This window comes from Rhinoraja longicauda, chromosome 23 (genome assembly GCF_053455715.1).
Source record: "Rhinoraja longicauda isolate Sanriku21f chromosome 23, sRhiLon1.1, whole genome shotgun sequence".
Lineage (NCBI taxonomy): Eukaryota > Metazoa > Chordata > Chondrichthyes > Rajiformes > Arhynchobatidae > Rhinoraja > Rhinoraja longicauda.
The window spans coordinates 33,303,336-33,328,709 of record NC_135975.1 but is presented as its reverse complement, the minus strand read 5'-3'; the positions used below and the strand labels follow the sequence as shown (position 1 = coordinate 33,328,709).

General features: G+C 49.5%; 1 protein-coding gene across 1 annotated transcript in view; it reads left to right on the top strand.

Annotated features, from left to right (window-relative positions):
* itpr2 (inositol 1,4,5-trisphosphate receptor, type 2) overlaps positions 1-25,374 on the top strand; it is a 222,025-nt gene that overhangs the window by 45,485 nt on the left and 151,166 nt on the right. Inside the window, 3 exon segments of the mRNA XM_078420082.1 lie at positions 16,664-16,776; positions 21,256-21,342; positions 22,906-23,064. Of these exon segments, the coding sequence (XP_078276208.1) occupies positions 16,664-16,776; positions 21,256-21,342; positions 22,906-23,064 (359 nt within the window).

Here is a 25,374-nt window from a genome sequence, read left to right as displayed (position 1 = left end):
GAAAACGTTTTTCCTCATCTCCGTTCTAAATGGCCTACCCCTTATTCTTAAACTGTGGCCCCTGGTTCTGGACTCCCCCACCATTGGGAACATGTTTCCTCCCTTAATAATCTTATATGTTTCAATAAGATCCCCTCTCATCCTTCTAAATTCCAGTGTATACAAGCCTAGTCGCACCAGTATTTCAACATACGACAATCCCGCCATTCGTGAATCTATGCTGCACTCCCTCAATAGCAAGAATGTCCTTCCTCAAATTTGGAGACCAAAACTGCACACAGTACTCCAGGTGTGGTCTCACTAGGGCCCTGTACAACTGCAACTCCACTTTTATGTTTTGTCTGTGGTTCCCTATCAACACATTAGCACACCCCACATCCCTATTTACTAGTTCTCAGCCCTCACTATTCTTTCCCCTACAACACAGGCTAATGGGACTAGTGTGACACCTTGGTTACCATGGATAAGTTGAATTTATTCATCTCAACTGTGTTGGTATCCACCCTTCCCTGAAATTGATAGATTGATCGATTGATAGATGCAGCATGGAAACAGGCCCTTCGGCCCACCGAGCCCACGCCGACCATCGATTACCCATTCAATACTAGCTCCATGCTATCCCACTTTTGCATCCCACTCTCTGCACACTACAGAAGCCAATTAATCTGCAAATCTGGACACAAAGTGCCGGAATAGCTTAATGGGTCAGGCAGCATCTCTGGAGAACATGGAGTGGCACCATGTTCAACTATCCATGTTCTCCGGAGATGCTGCCTGACCCGCATAGAACAAGTCTTTTTCTTGTAAACCAGCATCTGCAGTTTCCTGTTTCTCAAACCTGCAAACACGCATGTGGGAGGAACCTGGAGCACCTGGAGGAAATCCACGCTGTCACAGAGACGGGTGCTGTCTGTACGTAGTTTGTGTGTTCTTCCCATGACCTGCATGGGTTAGGTCAGGGTGCTCTGGTTTCCTCCCACACTCCAAAGACGTACAGGTTTGTAGGTTAATTAGTGGCAATGTTGTAATTTGTCCCTAGTGTGTGTAGAATAGTGTTAAGTGTGCGGGGATCGCTGGTCGGCGCGGACTGGGTGGGCCGAAGGGCCTGTTTCCGTGCTGCATCTCTAAACTAGACTAAACTAAACTGAAGTAATGGCAGGAACCATCAGGTGCTGTTCTACCTGTGACTGGGCGGCAGAGTGTATTAGATTTTAAGGATGAATGCGTCAAGTCGCTCGTTCAATTGTACTTGACCCACTTGCGGTTTAATATATCAGAAGGATTAACAATAGAAGGTTGAGTGGTGCATTATTTTTTCATTTGGATTGAACAGGCTAATTTTACAAGGTGTGGAAAGGAACTACTTGCTTCATGAGGGCGAAGAGAAAAAGCAGCAGTGACTTATGGGCTGTGGTGAGGGTGCTAGGCATGTTGTGGCACGTATCTGAGTTTTGTTATCGTTGTATTTACAGTCAGCTTGCTGTTGTCGGTTTGGCTGGCAATTGTGGCAGGGGATCTTAATCTGGGGAGACGTTGGTAAAGTGATGGAGGAAGTATCAGATGCCCACCATTATTCAGAGAGTGGTCTGGTCGCCTTGCTTTGGGTTCAGATGGTTTTGTTTCGTTTTTTAGTTGGGAAGGAGGCCTTTTAGCCCACCGAGACCGCACCGACCAGCGATCCCCGCACAAGGGCGGTCACGGTGGCGCAGCGGTAGAGTTGCAGCCTTACAGCGAATGCAGCGCCGGAGACCCGGGTTCCATCCCGACTAAGGGCGCTGTCTGTACGGAGTTTGTACGTTCTCCCCATAACCTGCGTGGGTTTTCTCCGGGTGCTCCGGTTTCCTCCCACACTCCAAAGACGTACAAGTTTGTAGGTTAATGGGCTTGGTAAATGTACAAATTGTCCCTAGTGTGTGTAGGATAGTGTTAGTGTGCGGGGATCGCTGGTCGGCGCGGACCCGGTGGGCCGAAGGGGCCTGTTTCCGCACTGTATCTCTAAACTAAACTAAACATGAACACTATCCCACACTGGGGACGATTCTTACATTTAGATCCATTAACATTACATTAGATCATTACATTTAGTTCCAACTGCTACGGTCAGGCAAACGCCTCCGCTGTCACGCTGTGAAAACAGAGAGGATGAGACGGAGTTTCTTCCCACAGGCCATCGGGACTGTTAACTATTATATCACCAGGGACTAATTTAATTTACTGTATTAATTTATTTTTTGTGTTAAAAAAAATTCTATTGTGTTTTGTAGTTTAGCACAATCCGCAGGCATTGCCACTTTCATTTCACTGCACATCTTGTATATGTATGTGACAAATAGACTTGACTTGACTTGAGATCAAGCCAATTAATCTACAAACCTGTACGCCTTTGGAGTGTGGGAGGAAACCGGAGCACCTGGGGAAAACCCATGCAGGTCACGGGGAGAACGTGCAAACTCCGTACAGGCAACACCCGTAGTCAGGATGGAACCCGGGCCTCTGGCGCTGTGAGGCGGCAACTCTACCGCTGTGCCACCGTGACGCCCACACGGACGTGAGCATCGGCTAGTAATCACGCCAATGAAGGCCATCGCTTGCACAACCTGACCATCTTCTGCCTGGATAGATGTAAAAGATAGCAAGGGTTGCAAGAACCTGCAGGTGCTGGAATCTTGAGTAAAACACAAAGTGCTGGAGTAACTCGGCTGGTCAGGCAGCGTCTCTGGAAGACATGGATAGGTGGTGACTTCGGCCAGGACTCTTCTTCAGGCTATGCAGACTAACCTTTCAGAAACATTTGGACAGGCACATGGATTGGACGGGTTTAGAGGGATATAGACCAAGTGCAGGCGTGTGGGACTAGTGTAGATGGGACATGTTGGCCGGTGTGGGCAAGTTGGCTTGATGGGCCTGTTTCCCCACTGTATGACTTGAAGGAACCTCAAACATTGGTTTACAAAAAAAATCCATAAAGTAACTCAGCGGGTCAGGCTGCATCTCCGGAGGACATGGACAGGCACTGGCTCAGGTGGGGATCCTTCTTCAGACTGACTGCATTGAGGAAGCAGAGCCCCTGCAGATGGACTTGGACAGGTTGGGAGAGTGGGCGGAGAAGTGGCAGATGGAGGAGTACAGTGCAGCAAAGTGTGGAGTCGTGCATTTTGGTTGTCGGAATAAAGGCGTGGACTATTTTCCAAATGGAGAGGATCCAGAAATCGGATGCGCAAAGGAACGTGGGTGTGCTGGTGTAGGATTCCCAACAGGTTTATCTGCAGGTTGAGTCTGTGGTCAGGAAGGCACACGTCATGTTAATATTCATTTCGAGATGGCTAGAATATTAAAGCAAGGATGTCACGCTGAGGCTTTATCAGGTGCTGGTGAGGCCACGTTTGGAGTATTGTGAGCAGTTTTGGGCCCCATATCTGAGGAAGGATGTGCTGGCTCTGGAGAGGGTCCAGAGGAGGTTTACGAGAATGATCTTGGGGATGAGTGGGTTAACATATGATGAGCTTTTGATGGCACTGGGCCTGTACTCGCTGGAGTTTAGAAGGATGAGGGGGGATGTCATTGAAACTGACTGAATAATGAAAGGTCTGGAAAGAGTGGATGTGGAGAGGGTGTTTCAAGTAGTGGGAACATCTAGGGCCCAGAGGTCACAGCCTCAGAATAAAAGGACGTACCTTTAGAATGGAGATGAGGAAGAATTTCTTTAGACAGAGGGTGGTGAATCTGTGGAATTCTGCCACAGAAGGCTGTGGAGGCCAAGTCAATAGATATTTCTAAGGCTGAAATTCTTGATTAATATGGGTATCAGCGGTGATGGGGAGAAGGCAGGAGAATGGGGTTGAGAGGGAAAGATAGATCAGACATGATCAAATGGCGAAGTAGACTTGATGGGCTGAATGGCCTAAAGATTCTGCTCTTCTGTATTATAGATTCTATGATCCTATTTGATGGGCCTCCTAAGTCAGAGGAAATAAGTGGGTAAAAATTTATTCTGGACTCGGAGGGGCTGGATAAGGGGAAGAAGCCGGTTTGTTTTGTGCTTGTGATGTTTTATTAACGGCAGATTATATTTTCCAACCCATCCACACCGTGGCCTTTTGGATTTGCTCCAGGAAGTTGTGTCACACTATTTTAGTTCCCTCTCTCTCCAGGGCTGTGAATCCCAGCCCATTTATGACCACTGACAAAAGAGCTATTTGAAAAATAAAACTGCACAACTTCCTGGAGGAAATCCAAAAGGCCAAGGTGTGGATGGGCTGGTTTAAATCGAAGGTAGACACAAAATGCTGGAGTAACTCAGTGGGACAGGCAGCATCTCGGGAGAGAAGGAATGGGTGTCGTTTCGGGTCGAGACCCTTCACCAGACTGATATCAGGGGAGAGGGCCGGACAAAGATAGGATGTAGTCGGAGACAGGAAGACCAGTGGGAGAACTGGGAAGGGGACGTGTCTGTGGTAGCGAGTCTGGGTTAAGATCGGGAACTGGGATTTATGCTCGTTAATGAGGAAGAAGCTGCTGGTTTAGTTTAGATTAGTTTAGAGATACAGCGCGGAAACGAGCCTTTCGGCCCACCGGGTCCGCGCCGACCAGCGATCCCCGCACATTAACACTATCCAACACCCATTAGGAACAATTTTTACATTTACCAAACAAATTAACCTACAAACTTGTACATCTTTGGAGTACGGGAGGAAACCGAAGATCTCGGAGAAAACCCACGCAGGTCACGGGGAGAACGTACAAACTCCGTACAGACAGCACCCGTAGTCGGGATCGAACCCGGGTCTCGGGCGCTGCATTCGTTGTAAGGCAGCAACTCTACCGCTGCGCCACCGTGGCCGCCCCTGCTTGCACAGTGTGAGTCCATTGACAAATGCCGCAGTGGTGCTGCACTAGAGCTGCTGCCTCACAGCGCCACAGACCCGGTGTCCTCCCACATCCCAAAGACGAGTGGGTCTGTAGGTCAATTGGCCCTCTGTAAATTGCCCCCTAGGGTGTCGGGAGTGGATGAGAAAGTGGGATAAGGTAGAGCTAGTGTGAACTGGTGGACTCGGTGGGCCGAAGGGCCTACTGTTTCCATGTTGTATCTCTAAACTAATAAGCTAAATTCCACAGTCCAGCCGCCCAAGTTTAGTTTAGTTTAAAGATACAGCACGGAAACAGGCCCTTCGGCCGGCCGAGTCTGTGCTGACCAGCGATCCTCATACACTATCAGTAACTCTAGGGACAATTTTAATTAAAATATGAAAATGTTAAAGATTGTATATATTGGTTTGTTGTGTTGCATTTAACGTGCCTGTAACACTGCAGCATGTAAGAATTTCATTGTTCCAGTTCCATGTGTTTGATAATTAAACACTAATTTAAATCACTTTTGATTTAAAAATTGCCCGAAAGCACTGGGAATGGAGATGAGGAGGAATTTCTTTAGTCAGAGGGTGGTGAATCTGTGGAATTCATTGCCACAGTTGGCGGTGGAGGCCAAATCAATGGGTATTGACAGGTGTAGGAAGGAACTGCAGATGCTGGTTTACACCGGAGATAAACACAACATGCTGGAGTAACTCAGCGGGACAAGGAGCATCTCTGGAGAAAAGGAATGGGTGACATTTCGGGTCAAGACCCTTGATTAGACTGATAGTCCAGGTACCTGACCCTCAGTCTGAAGAGGGATATTGATAGGTTCTTGATTAGTACGGGTGTCAAAGGTTATGGGGAGAAGGCAGGAGAATGGGGTTGAGAGGGAGAGATAGATCAGCCATGAGCGAATGGCAGAGGAGACTCGATGGGCTGAATGGCCTAATTCTGTTCCGATGTCTTATGATCTCGATCTTCATTTAACAAAGAATTTTACAGAGTGCAAGTGTGACCCACTAACCTCTCTACAACACTAATAAAGCAATTTTTAATCTGCTGTGTTTGTATCAGGCCAGATATGTTGGCTTCCTTGTAGGGAAAAAACTGCAGATGCTGGTTAAAATCGAAGGTTGGAGTAATAGTGGACAATGCTGGAGTAACTCAGTATGTCAGGCAGCATCTCTTTAGTTTAGTTTAGAGATACAGTGCAGAAACAGGCCCTTCGGCCCACCAGGTCCGCGCCGGCCAGCGATCCCCGCACATTAACACTATCCTACACCCACTAGGGACAATTTTTACATTTACCATGCCAATTAACCTACAAACCTGTACGTCTTTGGAGGAAACCGGAGATCCTGGAGAAAACCCACGCAGGTCACGGGGAGAACGTACAAACCCTGTCCAGACGGCGCCCATAGTTGGGATCGAACCCGGGTCTCTGGCGCTGCATTCGCTGTAAGGCAGCAACTCTACCGCTGCGCCACCGTCGAAGGGTCTCGACCGAAACGTCACCCATTCCTTCTCTCCCGAGATGCTGCCTGACCCGCTGAGTTACTCCAGCATTTTGTGTCTACCTTCGTCTATGTAGGCTTCCTTATCTTATTAAATAAAACCTGTTTCAGCGGAGAGATTGAATCCAGTCATTTCACTGAGAACTCTCTGACGTGACTGAGGCATTTATAACATAAGATGAGGAAGATACTGAGATGAGGAAAATCTTTTTCACTCGGAGAGTTGCAAATCTGTGGAATTCTCTGCCTCAGAAGGCAGTGGAGGCCAATTCTCTGGATGCTTTCAAGAGAGAGTTAGATGGAGCTCTTAATGATAGTGGAGTCAGGGGGTATGGGGAGAAGGCAGGAACGGGGTGCTGATAGTGGATGATCAGCCATGATCACAGTGAATGGCGGTGCTGGCTCGAAGGGCCGAATGGCCTCCTCCTGCACCTATTGCCTGTTGTCTAAGATGCAAGAAGCCCGTTCAAACTGAACAATAGTTAATTACCACACAATCACTTCAAGGGCGAAGCCACCTGTTTATTTTGGCCTATTTTTGTTATTTATTCACCATTCTCAGTTCCTTCCAAAATGCAAATGTACAAAGTGCTGCAGGAAATCAGCATCTGTGGAGGGATTGGACAGGCTCTTCAGACTATTTGCAGTGGATTCAGTGGTTCATTATTGTCACGTGTGCACAGCACAATGAAATTGTTTTGCACAGCCCACAAATGCACGTTTGTCACCATTTTGGCACCATTTAAATTTTTTTTTAAATGCAAGCAATCCAAAGTCCAGTCCACGTGTTGGAAGATAGACACCAAAAGCTGGAGTAACTCAGTATAGTTCCTCTGTCCCTCCCTTCCCCTCCTCCTTCCCAGATCTCCCTCTATCTTCCTGTCCCCACCTATATCCTTCCTTTGTCCCGCCCCCCTGACATCAGTCTGAAGAAGGGTCTCGATCCGAAACGTCACCCATTCCTTCTCTCCTGAGATGCTGCCTGACCTGCTGAGTTACTCCAGCATTTTGTGAATAAATACCTTCGATTTGTACCAGCATCTGCAGTTATTTTCTTACACTTAGAGTAACTCAGGGGGTAATTTCTCCAGGGACACCGTCTGACCCCTAGCCCACAGCTAACAATGGCCTGTCTCCTTTATCATCGTTACTATTTTGCATATCTTTCATTTATTTGGTTTAATATCTCTCTACATCACCGTCTATATCTCTCGTTTCCCTCTCCCCTGACTCTCAGTCTGAAGAAGGGTCGTGACCCGAAACGTCACATAGAAACATGGAAAATAGGTGCAGGAGGAGGCCACTTGGCCCTTCGAGCCAGCACCGCCATTCATTGTGATCATAGCTGATCATCCACAATCAGTAACCCGTGCCTGCCTTCTCCCCATATCCCTTGATTCCATTAGCCCCTAGAGCTCTATCTAACTCTCTTTTAAATTCATCCAGTGAATTGGCCTCCACTGGCTTCTGTGGCAGAGAATTCCACAAATTTACAACTCTCTGGGTGAAAAAGTTTCTTCGCACCTCAGTTTTAAATGGCCTCCCCTTTATTCTTAGACTGTGTGGCCCCTGGTTCTGGACTCCCCCAACATTGGGAACATTTTTCCTGCATCTAGCTTGTCCAGTCCTTTTATACTTTTATACACCTCTATAAGATCCCCTCTCATCCTTCTAAACTCCAGTGAATACAAGCCCAGTCTTTCCAATTTTTCCTCATATGACAGTCCCTCCATCCGAGGGATTAACCTCGTGAGCCTACGCTGCACTGCCCCAATTACAAGGATGCTCTTCCTCAAATTAGGAGACCAAAGCTGTACACAATACTCCAGATGTGGTCTTACCAGGGCCCTATACAACTGCAGAAGAACCTCTTTACTCCTCTACTGAAATCCTCTCGTTATGAATGCCAACATGTCATTATCTTTCTTCACTGCCTGCTGTACCTGCACGCCAACTTTCAGTGACTGGTGTACAAGGACACCCAGGTCTCGCTGCACTTCCCCTTTACCTAACCTAACACCATTGAGATAATAATCTGCCTCCTTGTTTTTGCTGCCAAAGTGGATAACCTCACATTTATCTACATTATACTGCATCTGCCACGCATCTGCCCACTCCAGAGATGCTGCCTGACCGCTCGCCCCGGTGTTGGAAGTCCTGGAGTGCCCTAGATCCGGGCTGCTGCAGGCCCGCGGCCCGATGTCCCTCTCCTCTCCTCGCTCTACCGCCCCCGAGTCCTTGGAGGTGCCTCCTGTAGCCGAACGTGAAGGCGCTGGAGGCAACACCCGACCGGTCCACCCCTCCCGTCCATCGCCGCCAGTGGGAGAAAACTCTGGGCGGCACGGTGGCGCAGCGGTAGAGTTGCTGCCTTACAGCGGATGCAGCGCCGGAGACCCGGGTTCCATCCCGACTACGGGCGCCGTCTCTACGGAGTTTGTACGTTCTCCCCGTGACTTGCGTGGGTTTTCGCCGAGATCTTCGTCCTCCCACACTCCAAAGACGTACAGGTTTGTAGGTTAATTGGCTTGGTAAATGTAAAAATTGTCCCCCGTGGGTGTAGGACAGTGTTAGTGTGCGGGGATCGCTGGTCGGCGCGGACCCAGTGGGCCGAAGGGCCTCTTATTGCACTGTATCTCTAAACTAAACTAAAAACGAAATAATCGGCACAGTGACGCTACAAATGCTGCAGCATCGCGGTACGAGGGTTTTGCTGGGGCATTTTATGTTCTCACAGTGGCCGAGGTGGGTTTCCTCTGCATCCTCCAGCTCTCTCCTACATCTCAGCAGCATGTGGGACGCAACTGCAGATGCTGGTTTACACCGAAGCCAGACGCAAAATGCTGGAGTAACTTAGCGGGTCAGGCAGCATCTCTGGAGAGAAGGAATAAGTGACGTTTCAAGTCAAGACCCTTCTTCAGACAGGTTGTCAGCGGAGTTTGAAAAGGTACAGAACAAATCAGAGCCGGCACCAATGACCCAAGAAAAGGTGAAGCCCACAATGGTCCATTGTTGGCTGTGGAAGAGGTGACAACGAAGGGATACGAACAGTGAAACTAGCAGGACGACTAAGGAGGGGGAGGGACGGAGAGAGTGGGAATGCAAGGCTTACTTGAAATTAGATATGCATACAATGTAGGAAGGAACTGCAGATGCTGGTTTACACCAGACAGACACAAAAAAAGCTGGAGTGACTGAGCGGGACAGGCCCCATCTCTGGATAGAAAGAATGGGTGACGTTTCGGGTCAAGACCCTTCTTTCGACTGGACCCGAAACATCACTTATTCCTTTTCTTCCGAGATGCTGAAGTTATTCCAGCATCTGTGTCTATCTTCAGTGTTCGTACCGCTGGGGTGTAAGCTGCCCAAGCGAAATACCAGGTGCTGTTCCTCCAATTAGCGCTGGGCCTCACTCTGACAGTGGAGGAGGCCCAGGACAGAAAGGTCAGTGTGGGAGTGGGAGGGGCAGGTTATTTGGCTGCTGTAAATTACCCCTCATGTCGGTGAGTGGCGATAAATCAAGGGCAGTTTGATAGGTATAAGTATGTCAGGCAGAGTAAGTTGTAGTGCTGCAGGAAATGGGGGGCGGGGGGGGAAAGAATAACCGGGATTGCTCTTTTGGGATAGAGCATGGTTCTAATGGGCAGAGTGGCCTTGAAGGTATGTTTAGTGTAGAGAAACAGTGTGAAAACAGGTCCTTCTGTCACCACCCTACACTAGTTTAGTTTAGAGATACAGCGCGGAAACTGGCTCACTGGGTCCGCGCCGACCAGCGATCCCCGCACATTAACACCATCCTACACCCACTAGGGACAATTTTTAAAAAACATTTACCAAGCCAATTAACCTACAAACCTGTACGTCTTTTGGAGTGTGGGAGGAAACCGAATATCCCGGAGCAAACCCACGTAGGTCACGGGGAGAACGTACAAACTCCGTACAGACAGCGCCCGTAGTCGGGATGGAACCCGGGTCTCCGGCGCTGCATTCGCTGTAAGGCAGCAACTCTACCGCTGCGCTAATTCTATCCGACACGCACACTAGGGACAATTTATAAAAGCCAATTAACCTACAAACCCACACGCATTAGGATGTGTGAGGACAGTGGAGCACCCGAAGAAACCCCACACGGTCTCAGGGAGAAAGTGCAAACTGAACAGAGACAGCACCCGGAGTCAGGATCGAACCCGGACCTCTGGCGCTCTAAGGCAGCAACACAGTTAACTGTAAAACTTCCATTTGTTTGGTGGCTGCAAACAGATGGATTTTGGATATTGCTTCAGGGCCACTGTTTTGGATAAATTCCACCCTTCCTGATAAGATATAATAACCTCCAGTCATTGAAGTCTTGTTGATAAAACTTTGCATTAACTGAAATCTCCAACATAATCCAACAAAAGCTTCACTTGTGGTCCTTCCCCACAGAGCCTTGGCATGAGTTTACCCTTTGTACCATTTTACAAGGTCATGGCACTGAGAGCATCGTGACTGTTGCCAAAATGTAACACTTGTTGTATGCGTTTAATAAGTAACAAATGGCTTTGCAGTTTTGGACCTATCTGTGAATGATATTCGAGTAGAACAGCAGCAGCCTGCTGCCTTTTCAAGGAATTAGATTATTTTTCCAAAAATAAACCTTATTCAAAAATAAACTTTATTCAAAAACCGCGCAAAACACTTAATAATGTCTGAACTTAAGAAGGGTCTCGCATCGAAACGCCACCCATTCCTTCTCTCCAGAGATGCTGCCTGGCCCGCTGAGATACTCCAGCATTTTGTGTCTATCTTCTTAATACATTCGGTGGCACGGTGGCGCAGCGGTAGAGTTGCTGCCTCACAGGGCCAGAGACCGGGGTTCGATCCCGACTACGGGTGCTGTACTGTACGGAGTTTGTACATTCTCCCCGTGACCTGCGTGGGTTTTCTCCAGGTGCTTCGGTTTCCTCCCACACTCCAAAAAGACGTGCAAGTTTGCAGGTTAATTGGCTTGGTGTAAATGTAAATTGTCCCTAGTGGGTGTAGGATAGTGTTAGTGTATGGGGATGGCTGGTCGGCGTGGATTTGGGCGGCTGAAGGGCCTGTTTCTGTGCTGTATCTCTAAACTAAAGTAAACATTCAATGCGTCTCTGCGTGCAATGTTGCTAATGTTATGCCCAGTAGAGTTAGCACTTCCCTTTTCCCTTACACGCCCCCGGGGTGACATCCCTTCTCCTGTTTGAGGGGCGTCTGTCTCCACCAAACTCTGCCCCTCAATGTCCAGCAGCGGAAGGACTCTAGACTGTGGTCCTCCCCCACAGGGCCTTGGCGTTGGCTGCACTGAGCTTCAGAGCGTTCCTTAGCACGTACTCCTGCAGTCTGCAGCGGGCCAGGCAGCAACATTCAAGTTCAGTCTGAAGAAGGGTCACCCATTCCTTCTCTCCCAAGATGCTGCCTGACCCGCTGAGTTACTCCAGCATTTTGTGATACCTTCCAGTTCAGTTTAGTTTGCTGTCGCATGTACTGAGGTACAGTGAAAAGCTTTTGTTGCGTGCTAACCAGTCAGTGGAAAGTCAATACACGATTACAATCGAGATATTCACAGTGTACAGATATGTGATAAAGGGAATAATGTTTAGTGCAAGGTAAAGCCAGAATAGTCAATAGACAATAGGTGCAGGAGGAGGCCATTCAGCCCTTCGAGCCAGCACCGCCATTCAATGTGATCATGGCTGATCATTCTCAATCAGTACCCCGTTCCTGCCTTCTCCCCATACCCCCTGACTCCGCTATCCTTAAGAGCTCTATCTAGCTCTCTCTTGAATGCATTCAGTGAATTGGCCTCCACTGCCTTCTGAGGCAGTGAATTCCACAGATTCACAACTCTCTGACTGAAAAAGGTTTACCTCATCTCCGTTCTAAATGGCCTACCCCTTATTCTTAAACTGTGGCCCCTGGTTCTGGACTCCCCCAACATTGGGAACATGTTTCCTGCCTCTAACGTGTCCAACCCCTTAATAATCTTATTTGTTTCGATAAGATCCCCTCTCATCCTTCTAAATTCCGATTACAGATAGTCCGAGGGTCTCCAATGAGGTAGATAGTAGTTTAGGACTGCTCTGTAGTTGTGGTAGGATGATAACAGCGGGGAAGAAACTGTCCCTGAATCTGGAGGTGTGCGTTTTCATACTTCTGTACCTCTTGCCTTTGATGGGAGAGGGGAGAAGAGGGAGTGGACGGGGTGAGACTGGTCCTTGAAGATGCTGCTGGCCTTGCCGAGGCAGCGTGAGGGTGTAAGTGGAGTCAATGGAAGGGAGGTTGGTCTGTGTGATGGTCTGACGGACGTCTCACTCTGCTGGGGGACCAACAAGTGTCAGGCGGACTAACGAGCGGACTAACGAGCGTCGTTCACCGTTGGTCTGCCTCTGAGTGTGTGCCTGGGAACAGCCCATGAGTCAGAAGTCAGTCCTCTGTTCCCGTGCTGCTCGGGTGAAGCGTGACTAGGAACCTTGCATCCTTCTCCTGTCCTGCTCAATCTAATGAGGTGTGGAAATAGCTAGGTGCTGGGGTTTTTTTTGCTGTTAAAACATTGGGTTTCGAGGGATATGTGCCAAATGCAGGCAGGTGGAACTAGATGTGCAGGGAAAAAAACTGCAGATGAGAAAGTTTTTTTTCACACAGAGAGTGGTGAATCTGTGGAATTCTCTGCCACAGAAGGTAGTTGAGGCCAGTTCATTGGCTATATTTAAGAGGGAGTTAGATGTGGCCCCTGTGGCTAAAGGGATCAGGGGGTATGGAGAGAAGGCAGGTACGGGATACTGAGTTGGATGATCAGCCATGATCATATTGAATGGCGGTGCAGGCTCGAAGGGTCGAATGGCCTACTCCTGCACCTATTTTCTATGTTTCTATGTTTCTATGGAGGGATATGGGCCAAACGCGGGCAGGTGGGACTAGTGTAGATGGGACATGTTGGTTGGTGTGGGCGAGTCGGGAGGAAAGGGCCTGTTTCCACGCCTTGTCACTCTCTGACTCCGTTATGGTGAGTCAGCCTGACATGTGTGCAGATTGAGAACTGTACGATCAGATTTCTCTCTCTGACACAGAACTGAAACCGGCAAGGCCGTTTTCCTGTTGACTCTTTGCTGAGGTCTCGCATCTCTCAGCCTGCAGCCCAGCAGGTGCGATTGCTGCAGCTGCTCTTAAAGGGGCAACGCACACCACAGCCACAGCCCACGCACGTGTCAAAGACCAGCGGGCGTCGCCTTAAGGCGAAAGGGGCCACGTCTAAAGGAGATGAGGAGGAATTTCTTCAGTCAGAGGCTGGTGAATCTGTGGAACTCATTGGGCTGTGGAGGCCGTCAATTGATATTTAAGGCAGAGGTTGATAGGGGTTCCTGATTAGTACGGGTGTCAGGGGTTATGGGGAGGAGGCCGGAGAATGGGGTGAGGATGGAGAGATAGATCAGCCGTGATTGAATGGCGGAGTAGACTTGATGGGCCGAATGGCCTATTTCTGCTCCTATCACTTATGATCTTATGGAAGCCACCCACTGCTGGATTGTTTTTTTATAATCCATTTGTCACCAAGTATCCAGCTTCCCTGCTCTTGGAGATACTTGAGGGCACGGCAAAGGAACAGGCCCTTCGGCCCGCAACGTCTGTGCAGAATATGATGCCAACACCAACGTTTATTTTCTTGCACATAATCAGTATCCCTCCACTACCTGCATATCAGTGTGCCTATCCAAACATGCCCCCCCCTTGTATCTGCCTCCAACACCAACCCTGGCAGCACATTCCAGACACTCACCAGCCCTTTGTAAAACAAAATTCGCCCTGCACCTCCTTCCAACTTTGCCCCCTCTCACGTTAAAACTAGGCCCTCTTGTTTTCAAGGTTTCAAGGTCTTTTATTGTCACGTGTACCAATTAAGGTACAGTGAAATTCGGATTACCATACAGCCATACTAAAAAAAAGCAACAAGACACACAACTACATAAAAGTTAACATAAACATCCACCACAGCGGCTCCCCCACATTCTTCACTGTGATGGAAGGCGATAGAGTCCAAACTTCTTCCTCTTTATTCTCCTGTGGTCGGGGCAGTCGTCAGGGCGATCGAAGCTCCCCCAGCTGGCGGTCGAAGCCCCCGCGACGGGGCGGTTGCAACTCCCAAGGCTTGCAGTTCCTGAAGTCGGTCTCTGACCAGAGACCACGAACTCCTCGATGTTAAAGTCCGCAGGCACCCACGTTTGGAGCCCCAAAGTCGATCCCCGACAGGGATCGCGGGCTCCACGATCGCAGGCTTCCACAGTGGAGCTCTCGAAGTCGGTCTCCAGCAAAGGCCGCCAACTCCTCGATGTTAGGCTGCAGTGCGGACGGAGATACGATACGGGAAAAAAATCGCATCTCTGTCGAGGTAAGAGATTAGAAAAAGATTCCCCCAAACCCCCCCCACTATGACTTGGTGTTAACCTTTTGTTTCATGACATACCTGTTAAACACCTTGTGTGAATACCTCATTGCAAATACAGGCAGACCTGTTGTATCTCGATAGTTGCATTCTGAAGAAACCGTGCCTGATAGAAAATTGGTTGCATAAACCGGTCACCGCGTTATTGGTTATCGGAGTGCGGCACGGTGGCGGAGCGGTGGAGTTGCTGCCTCCCAGCGCCAGAGTCCCGGGTTCCATCCCGACTACGGGAGTTTGTACGTTCTCCCCATGACCTGCGTGGGTCCTCTCCGGTTTCCTCCCACACTCCAAAGACGTGCAAGTTTGTTGGTTCATTGATAAATTGTGGTGGAGTGTGTGGGATAGAACTCGTGTACGGGGTCGGAATCTGCGGTCGGCACGGACTTAGTGGGCCGAAGGGACTGTTTCGGAATCCATATCGTAAAGAAAGCAAACTCTTTCGTAAATACTGTTTCCATAGTAAAGAATGCAAACTCAATGCTGGCATTTATTTCAAGAGGGCCTGTGTACAAAGACAGGGATGCAATGCTGAGGCTCTATAAGGGCTGGTCAGGCCGCACTTGGAATATTGTGAACAGCTTTGGCCACCACATCTGAGGAAGGATGTGCTGGCTCTGGAGAGGGTGTCCAGAGGAGGTTCACAAGAATGATCCCAGGAATGAATTGGTTAACCTCTGATGAGCGTTTGTCAGCACTGGGCCTGTACTCGCTGGAGTTTAGAAGGTTGAGGGGGGACCTCATTGAAACAGACAGAACAGTGAGAGGCCTGGATAGAGTGGATGTGGAGAGGATGTTTCCACCGGTGGGTGAGTCTAGGACTAGAGGTCATAGCTTCAGAACTAAAGGACGTTCTTTTAGAAAGGAGACGAGGAGAAATTTCTTTCGTCAGAAAGTGTTGAATCTGTGGAATTCTTTGCCACAAATGGCTGTGGAGGCCAAGTCAGTGGATATTTTTACGGCAGAGATTGATAGATTCTTCATTAGTACGGGTGCCAGAGGTTATGGGGAGAAAGCAGGAGAATGGGGTTAGGAGGGATAGACCAGCCATGATTGGATGGCAGAGTAGACTTGATGGGACGAATGGCCTAATTCTACTCCTATCACTTACAACCTTATGACCTTATGTTTCCACGTTGTATCTCTAAACTAAACTAAACAATTATGTCAATGAGTGCTGGGGGCGAGATCGCAATGACTGTTGTTTCCCAAATATCGCTATGTTTATGGTATTACTACAAGCTGAAAATACTGAAGGCTGCGTGGTACATTGTTCAATTGAGTGTTGGACAACGTGTCATAGAAGCAATTGCTTCAATGGCCACCCAGGGATAAACTAGCATACAGGTGCTTCTCAACTTACGATGGGGTTGCGTTCCGAGAAACCCATCGCAAACCGAAAATATCGTACGTCGAAAAGCATTGAATACACCTGATCACGTGGGCGTAAGCGAGCTGCGGCTCGCCACCGTTGCCCAGCGTTTGCACCATCGTACGGTCGAAATATCGTAAGTCGAAGCGTCGTTAGTCGGGGAGCATCTGTTCTGTGTTCTTAAGAAACAATGGTGTCTGATTACTGCAGGGAGATTACATGGAAACTGTTTTTTCCTAGACTTGTTTTTTTCTTTTACAAAACAGCTTTTTTTCCTGCTTGTCAATTTCCAAATATAAACTTTAAAGAGTCTGGCTATTTCCCGATTGAACTGGCAATATATATCCATTTGGTCTGCATCATACAAATGGCGCTCCCTGATTCATTAATTGCATTACATCCAGGTTGCGTGTGAAAGCTGGACGCTCTAAGTTGACCTCCGAGTTTCTGAACTTCTCTCTGTTTTCTCTTTATCAGACTGCCTTTTCAAGGTGTGTCCCATGAACCGTTACTCGGCACAGAAACAATTCTGGAAAGCAAAACAATCGAAGCAAGGGAACACAGAGGCAGCGCTACTGAAGAAGTTGCAGGTACCTAAACGGCATTTATCCCATTAGGTGGCCTAGCGGTAGAGTTGCTGCCTCACAGCGCCGGAGACCCGGGTTCCATCCTGACTACGGGTGCTGTCTGTACGGACTTTGTACGTTCTCCCCGTGACTGTGTATGTTTTCCCTGAGATCTTCGGTTTCCTCCAACACTCCACAGATTTGTAGGTTAATTGGTTTTGGTAAGTCGTGTAAAAACTGTCCCTAGTGTGTGTAGGTTTGAGAACGGATGATCGCTGATCGGACTGGACTCAGTGGGCTGAAGGGCCTAAAGTCTAACGTAAATTCTGATGGGGGCCACTATCCTGAGAGTGCTCAGTGATACACATCAATGGACCAATTGTAGACGCAAGGAACTGCAGATGCTGGAATCTTGCGCAGAGCCCAAAGTGCTGGAGTAACTTGGCAGGTCAGGCACCACCTCTGCAGAATATGCATAGGTAACGTTTTGGGTTGGAACATCTTCTTCAGACTGCACTTATTGTGTTCAGTTTTGGTCACCCTGCTGTATGAAAGATGCCATTAAGCTGGGAAAGGTGCAGAGATGATTTACCAGGGTGTTGCCAGGACTCTAGGACCTTGAGCTTCACAGAGCATTGGGTATAGAAGTTGAGGGGGGGGGGAGGGTCATGTTGGAGTTGTGTAAGATGTTGGTGAGGTTGCATTTAGAGTATTGTGTCGGAAAAACACTGCACATGCTGGTATAAATCGAAGGTAGACAAAAAAATGCTGGAGTAACTCAGCAGGCCATGGGTGATGTTTCGGATCGAGATTGTGTTCAGTTCTGGGCACCATGTTATAGGAAAGACGTTGTCAAGCTGGAAAGAGCGCAGAGAAGATTTACTGGGATGTTGCCATGACTCGAAGGTGTGAGCTAGAGGGAGAGGTTGAGCAGACTGGGACTCTATTCCCTGGAGCGCAGGAGGATGAGGGGTGGTCTTGTAGGAGGGTGTATAATATCATAAGGGGAATAGACAGCTTGAATGGAGAGACACCCAGGGTTGGGGAATCAAAAACTAGAGGGCATAGGTTTAAGTTGAGGGGAGAATCTGAGAGGCAACCCTTTCAAACAGAGGGTGGTGGGTTTATGGAATCAGCTGCCCGAGAAAGTAGTTGAGGAAGGTCTGAAGCAACATTCAAAAGAAAGACACACAAGAAGCCACAGATGCCGGAATCCTGAGCAAAACACAAAGTGCCGGAGGAACTCGGCGGGTCTGGCCGCATCTGTGGAGGGAATTGACAGATGGCGTTTCAGGTCGGGACTCTTCTTCAGTCCCAAAATGACCTCCGCTCATTCTCTCCACAGATGCTGCCTGACCTGCTGAGTTCCACCCAACACTTTGTGTTTTACATTGACAAGACATTTGGGCAGGCCCATGGATAGGAAAGCTTTGGTGGGATATGAATAGGGTTACCAACTGTGCCCTATTAGCCGGGACACCCCGTACATTGGGCTAAATTGGTTTGTCCCGTATAGGACTGCCCTTGTCCCATATTAGGCCCAGGGGGGTGCTGTAGGCCCGGGGGCCGCTGTAGGCCTGGACATTGTAGGCCCGGACAGCCTAGGCCTGAGGGCCGCTGTAGGCCCCGACAGTGTAGGCCTGGGAGCCGCTGTAGGCCTGGACAGTGTAGGTCTGGGGGTCGCTGTAGGCCCGGACACTGTAGTCCCGTGGGCCGCTGTAGGCCCGAACAGTGTAGGCCCGGAGGCCTGGGCATCGCCTAACGGTGGTTGCATAGCAACCCGCCTCTCGGCCCGGGCGGCCGCCATTGGCGGAGCGGGAGCACGTGGCCGCTGGCTGGGTGAGGTCACGTGGGGCGCGGGGCGGTGACGTCACCCTTTGTCCCTTATTTGGGAGTGAGAAAGTTGGCAATCCTAGATATGAGGTAAATGAGAGTAGCTTAGATGGGGCATCTTGGTCGATGTGGATGGGTTGGGCCAGAGGGCCCGTTTCCGTGCTGTATGACTCTTATCACTCAAGAGATGAAGGTAAGCACATCAGGGTAGAGTAACTGGACTTCAGTTGTTCAGCTCCAACTCACCCCACAGTGGCCCATGAAGCTCTGTCTAGAGTCAGAGTGATGCAGCGCGGAAACAGGCCCTTCAGCCCAACTTGCCCACACCGGCCAACATGTCCAATCTACACTAGTCCCACCTGCCTGCGTTTGGCCCAAACCTGTCCTATCCATGTACCTCTCCAAATGTTTCTTAAACGTTGGGATAGTCCCAGCCTCAACTACCACCTGCGGCAGCTCATTCCATACCACCCTCTGTTTCTATATATAAACTGTCTACAAGATAAGGTTTTGATGGCTCCCGTGGTGGCACAACACCATGGCACCACCAGCGATGGATCTCTGCCCAAGGAGAACGGGGCCACCCGCTGTTTAATTTGTGAAGACATGGGCGAACCCCAGATTGTTTGTGTGTGAGTGCGTGGGTGTGTGCGTGTGTGTCTGTGTGGGTGTGTCTGTATGCATGTGTGTCCGTGTGTGGGTGTGTCTGGGTGTGTGCATGCGTGTGAGTGTGTGTGTGGTTGTGCGTGCGTGTGCGCGTGTATGTGTGTACATGGGTGTGGGTCTGTGTGCATGCGTGTGAGTGTGACTGTGTGTACGTGCGTGTGTGTGGGTCTGCATGCGTGTGAGCGTGGCTGTGTGTACGTGCGTGTGTGGGTCTGCATGCGTGTGAGTGTGGCTGTGTGTGCGTGCGTGTGTGTGGGTCTGCGTGTGTGTGTAGGTCTGCGTGTGTGTGGGTCTCTGCGCATGCTTGTGTGTGTGGCTGTGTGCATGCATGCATGTGTGTGAGTGTGCATGTGCGTGGGTGGATGGAGATGGGTGGGGAATTCTTTATCGGTAAGATGTTTGCAGGACCTGCTCTGATAGCTTACCGCTGTATAAAGTTGATGAAAATAACAAGTTGACTGTGCCTGAACCCTTCTGTCAGTGGATCGTCAACTTCCTGACAGACAGGAAGCAGCATGTGAGGCTGGGAAAGCACATCTCGGACCCACAGACCCTCAGCATAGGAGCACCGCAAGGCTGCGTACTCTCCCCTCTCCTTTACTCTCTCTACATTGCACCTCCACAGACTCCTCTGTCAAGCTCCTCAAGTTTGCGGATGACACAACCCTGATTGGACTGATCCAGGATGGGGAGGAATCTGCCTACAGACGGGAAGTGACACAGCTGGCATCCTGGTGCCATCGCAACAACCTGGAGCTCAATGCTCTCAAGACAGTGGAACTAATTGTAGACTTTCGAAGAGCTCCCCCTCCCCTCCCCCCACTCACCATCAACAACACCACAGTCACATCTGTGGAGTCAGTTAAGTTCCTTGGAACCATCATCTCCAGGGACCTTAAATGGGGGGCCACCATCGACTCCAGAGTCACAAAGGCCCAACAGAGGATGTACTTCCTGAGGCAACTGAGGAAACACAATCTGCCACAGGCAATGATGGTCCAATTCTATACTGCTATCATTGAGTCTGTCCTCACCTTCTCCATCATGGTCTGGTTTGGCTCAGCCACCAAGCACGACATCCGGAGGCTGCAACGAATCGTTCGATCAGCTGAGAAGGTTGTTGGCTGCAACCTTCCCCCCATTGACGAACTGAATGGGCCAGGAAGTGAGCGGGCAAGATCATCTCTGGCCCCTCTCACCCTGGCCACAAACTCTTTGAGGCACTTCCCTCTGGAAGGCGACTCCGGACTGTCAAAGCAGCCACAGCCAGACATAAAAACAGCTTTTTTTCTACGATCTATGGACAATAGGCCCAGGAGGAGGCCATTCGGCCCTTCGAGCCATTCAATGTGATCATGGCTGATCATTCTCAATCAGTACCCCGTTCCTGCCTTCTCCCCATACCCCCTGACTCCGCTATCCTTAAGAGCTCTATCTAGCTCTCTCCTGAATGCATTCAGAGAATTGGCCTCCACTGCCTTCTGAGGCAGAGAATTCCACAGATTCACAACTCTCTGACTGAAAAAGTTTTTCCTCATCTCCGTTCTAAATGGCCTACCCCTTAATCTTAAACTGTGGCCCCTGGTTCTGGACTCCCCCAACATTGGGAACATGTTTCCTGCCTCTAACGTGTCCAACCCCTTAATAATCTTTTACGTTTCGATAAGATTCCCCGTCATCCTTCTAAATTCCAGTGTATACAAGCCTAGTCGCTCCAGTCTTTCAACATATGACAGTCATGCCATTCCGGGAATTAACCTGGTAAACCTACGCTGCACGCCCTCTACTCAGTAACTTTACTCAACAGCCAAAAGTCTGTAGCCTCCTTTTGCTCTGGTATTTTATTTCATTGATAGATTCAAATGTTTAAATTATGTTTTATTCTTAATTGTTTACTGTATGTCGTGTTGTTACTTGCGAGCGGAGCAACAAGGCACATTCCTTGTCCTGGTACATACTTGGCCAATAACATTTATTCAATTCAATTCAAAATTATCTTTGCAGCAAGCGGCTGAACTGGAACAGAAGCAGAATGAGGTTGAGAAGAGGAAGCTCCTGGGCGAGGTTGTCAAGTACAGTAACGTCATGCAGGTGAGCTGCAGGCTTGCAGACGCTAGGAGCTGCATGCGCTGGGGTCTCGCACAGGGGCACAACGTGCTGGCGTAAATCAGTGGGCCAGGAGGAAGGAACTGCAGACGCTGGTTTGCATCGAAGAGAGGCACAAAACGCTGGAGTAACTCGGCGTGTCAGGCAGCATCTCTGGAGAAAGGGAATAGATGGCGTCTCGGGTCGAGACCCTTCTTCAGACTGAGACTCAGGGGAGAGGGGAATGAGGGATCCTGTACAGTAAGATCATCGTAATTGTTGTGATGAGGAGTTCAAGGCAGCGTGATAACAAGACGTGTGTGATGTGGCCGTTTAATGTACAGGTTCAGGTGATACCCACTCTGCCTGTGAATGTGTGAACCCACAGCAAACACCGCACCACGTCATCACATCCTGTGCTCAAGATAGATTCAGTGGAAACATATTTGAGATAAGCCCCCTCTCTAGGTAGCCCACATATCTATACACTAAAACTCTCAGTTCTTTGTTTGTTTGTTCCTGAACTACAGTCAAAACGGTACACATTAGCGCAACAATTTTAGGCCCACCTTACTCATCGTCGTCCCTTTGGTGCTAATGGAACAGGTTTCATTGAAATCGGTGTTATATTTTAAAAGTTATTCATGTTTTAAAGTTTAAATCTATCTCCTAGGGAGGGAGGGGAGGAGGAAGGGGGGAGGGGAAGGGGGGAGGGGAAGGGGGAAGGGGGAGGGGAAGGGGGAGGGGAAGGGGGAAGGGGGAGGGGAAGGGGGAGGGGAAGAGGGGAAGGGGAAGGGGGGAGGGGAAGGGGAGGGGGAGGAGAGGGTGCTGCACCAATGCAGAAGAGGTTTGGGCCCAACTGGTCCACTTGGTCTAATGGCTTATAAAGCACAAGCTCACTTTATAAGTGCAGACACAAGAAACTGCAGCTGCTGGTTCACTTAAAGAAAAAGACACAAAGTACAGGAATAACATCACTTGTCACAGGAAATTAGTGGCGCAGTGGTAGAATTGCTGCCTCACAGCACCAGAGTCCCAGGTTTGATCCTGACCATGGGTGCTGTCTGTGCGGAGTTTGTACGTTCTCCCCGTGACCCGCGTGGGTTTTCTCCGGGTGCTCCGGTTTCCTCCCACACTCCAAAGACGCGCAGGTTTGTAGGTTAATTGGCTTTTGTAAAAATTGTAAATTGTCCATCGTGCGTGTGTGTAGGATAGTGTCAGGTGTGCGGGGATCGCTGGTCGGCGCGGGTAGGCCGAAGGGCCTGTTTCCGCGCTGTATCTCTAAACTGAACTAAATAACGTGTAGGAAGGAACTGCAGATGCTGGTTTAGACACAAAAAGCTGGAGTAACTCAGTGGGTCAGACAGCATCTCTGCAGTCTGAAGAAGGGTGTTGACCTGGAACTTTTCTCCAGGGATGCTGTCTGACCCGCTGAGCTACTCCGGGCTTTGGTGCCTACCTTTAGCAGCCCCTCGCTGGTGGGCTGGTGGGCCGGTGGGCCGGTGGGCCGGTGGGCCGGTGGGCCGGTGGGTGTTGTGTTGGTAATTCTCTGTGTACATTTGCTCGCAGCTGCTGCACATAAAGAGCAACAAGTACCTCACCGTCAACAAAAGGCTGCCGGCTCTCCTGGAAAAAAATGCCATGAGGGTGTCCTTGGACTGTGCGGGGAACGAGGGCTCCTGGTTCTACATCCAACCTTTCTGGAAGCTGCGCAGTGAAGGTGACAATGTAAGTTGGGGAGAGACGCCACTCGCGACGAGGGCTGGGCGCGGGCTGGGCGCTGGTTTGGTTCAAGGCCAGAGTCACTGCACTCCAGTAAATGTGCAGGAAGGAACTGCAGATGCTGGTTTAAACCGGAGGTAGACACAAAATGTTAGAGTAACTCAGCGGGACAGGCCGCATCACTGGAGAGAAGGGACGGGTGACATTTCGGGTCCAGACCCTTCTTCAGACTGCCAGGCAGTTTGGTGGAATTCATGGCCACAGACGGCCCTGGAGGCCAAGTCAGTGGATATCTTTAAGGCAGAGATGGATAGATTCTTGATTAGTGCGGGTGTCAGGGGCTATGGGGAGAAGGCAGGAGAATGGGGTTAGGAGGGAGAGATAGATCAGCCATGATTGAATGGCGGAGTAGACTCGATGGGCCGAATGGCCTAATTCTGCTCCTATCACATGACCTTATGACCCTGTGATTCAGGCCCTTTTTTGTTTTACAAATATTTTATTCCAAAAACAAAAACAAACATACAAAGTAGTAAAAGACAAGAGCTCCCACTTTAGATAGTTAACATTGACTTCTCCCACTTTAGATAGTTAACATCGACTTCTCCCACTCTAGATAGTTCCTCTGTCCCTCCCTTCCCCTCCCCCTTCCCAGTTCTCCCTCTATCTTCCTGTCTCCACCTATATCCTTCCTTTGTCCCGCCCCCCTGACATCAGTCTGAAGAAGGGTCTCAACCTGAAACGTCACCCATTCCTTCTCTCCTGAGATGCTGCCTGACCTGCTGAGTTACTCTAGCATTTTGTGAATAAATAGCAACACTATCAAATCCAAAGCTGCCTGTATTGGCAGTTTACAAACAAAACAGTTATCAGATTAAAATTCCGCCAACTTTGACTCAGGCCCTGGGAGCTGATTCAATAATACTTTATTGTCACATGTACTGAGGTACAGTGAAATGCTTTGTTTTTGCATACAACACAGTGAGCATCGTGTAGCAGACCTCACCTGGGCAGTACACAAGGTTCTGGCACCAACAGTCACAAAGGTTCACCGAGCAGTCCGAGAGTGATACAGCGTGGAAACAGGCCCTTCGGCCCAACTTGCCCATGCTGCCCAACATGTCCCAGCTACCCTAGTCCCACCTGCCTGCGCTTGGTCCATATCCCTCCAACCCTGTCCCATCCATGTCCCTTGTCCCATCCATGTGCCAAATGTTTTACACAAAATGCTGGAGTAACTCAGCGGGTCAGGCAGCGTCTCGGGAGGGAAGGAATGGGCGACGTTTCGGGTCGAGACCCTTCTTCAGACTGATGTCAGGGGAGGGGGCGGGTCCCCCCACCACTGAAGCAACGTGTCATTGTGAGCCTCTGACAAGTAATGGTTCTCAGCACTTTCCCCATCTCTGCTTTCTTTGAATGAGCCATCTCGATCTAATCCTTAGTTTAGTTTATACATAACAGGGCGGAAACAGGCCCTTCAGCCCACCGTGTCTGCGCCGACCAGCGAACCCCGTACACCAGCATGGTGCTGGGACGGTACGGTGACGCAGCGGTAGAGGTGCTACCTTACAGCGCCAGAGACCCAGGTTCGATCCTGACTACGGGTGCTGTCTGTACGGAGTTTGTACCCTGTGACCTGCGTGGGTTTTCTCCGGGTGCTCTGGTTTCCTCCCACACTCCAAAGACGTGCAGGTTTATAAGTTAATTGGCTCGGTATAAAAATGTAAAATTGTCCCTTGTGTGTGTGTGTGTGTAAAATAGTGCTAGTGTGCGGGGATCGCTGGACAGCACGGACTCGGGGAAGGGCCTGTTTCTGCGTTGTATCTCTAAACTAAACTAAACACCTGCTGCTGAAAGCACCTGCAAATTTAGTTTTAGTTTAGAGATCTAGCATGGAAACAGGCCCTTTGGCCCACCGAGTCACCCATTCACACTAGTTCTACGTTTTCTGTTTTCGTTTTGAGCCTGAAGAAGGGTCCCGACCTGAAACGTCTCCCATCCTTTTCTCCAGAGAGGCTGCCTGACCCAATGAGTTACTCCAGCACTTTGTGTCTATCTTTGCTATAGACCAGAATCTGCAACTCCTTCCTACACACGAGTTCAAAGTGATTCTATTTTTCTCATCCATTCCCTACACACTAGGGGTTCCCGAGAATACTTTCTCACTCCTCACACAGTGACCGCAACAAACCTGGAATCAAGCTGACCAGCTTTCCTCACCTTCTCTCAATGTGTGTTCAGTTTAGTTCATTGTCAGGTGTACCCGAGGCACAGCGCTAACCAGTCAGCGGAAAGACAATACATGATTACAATCGA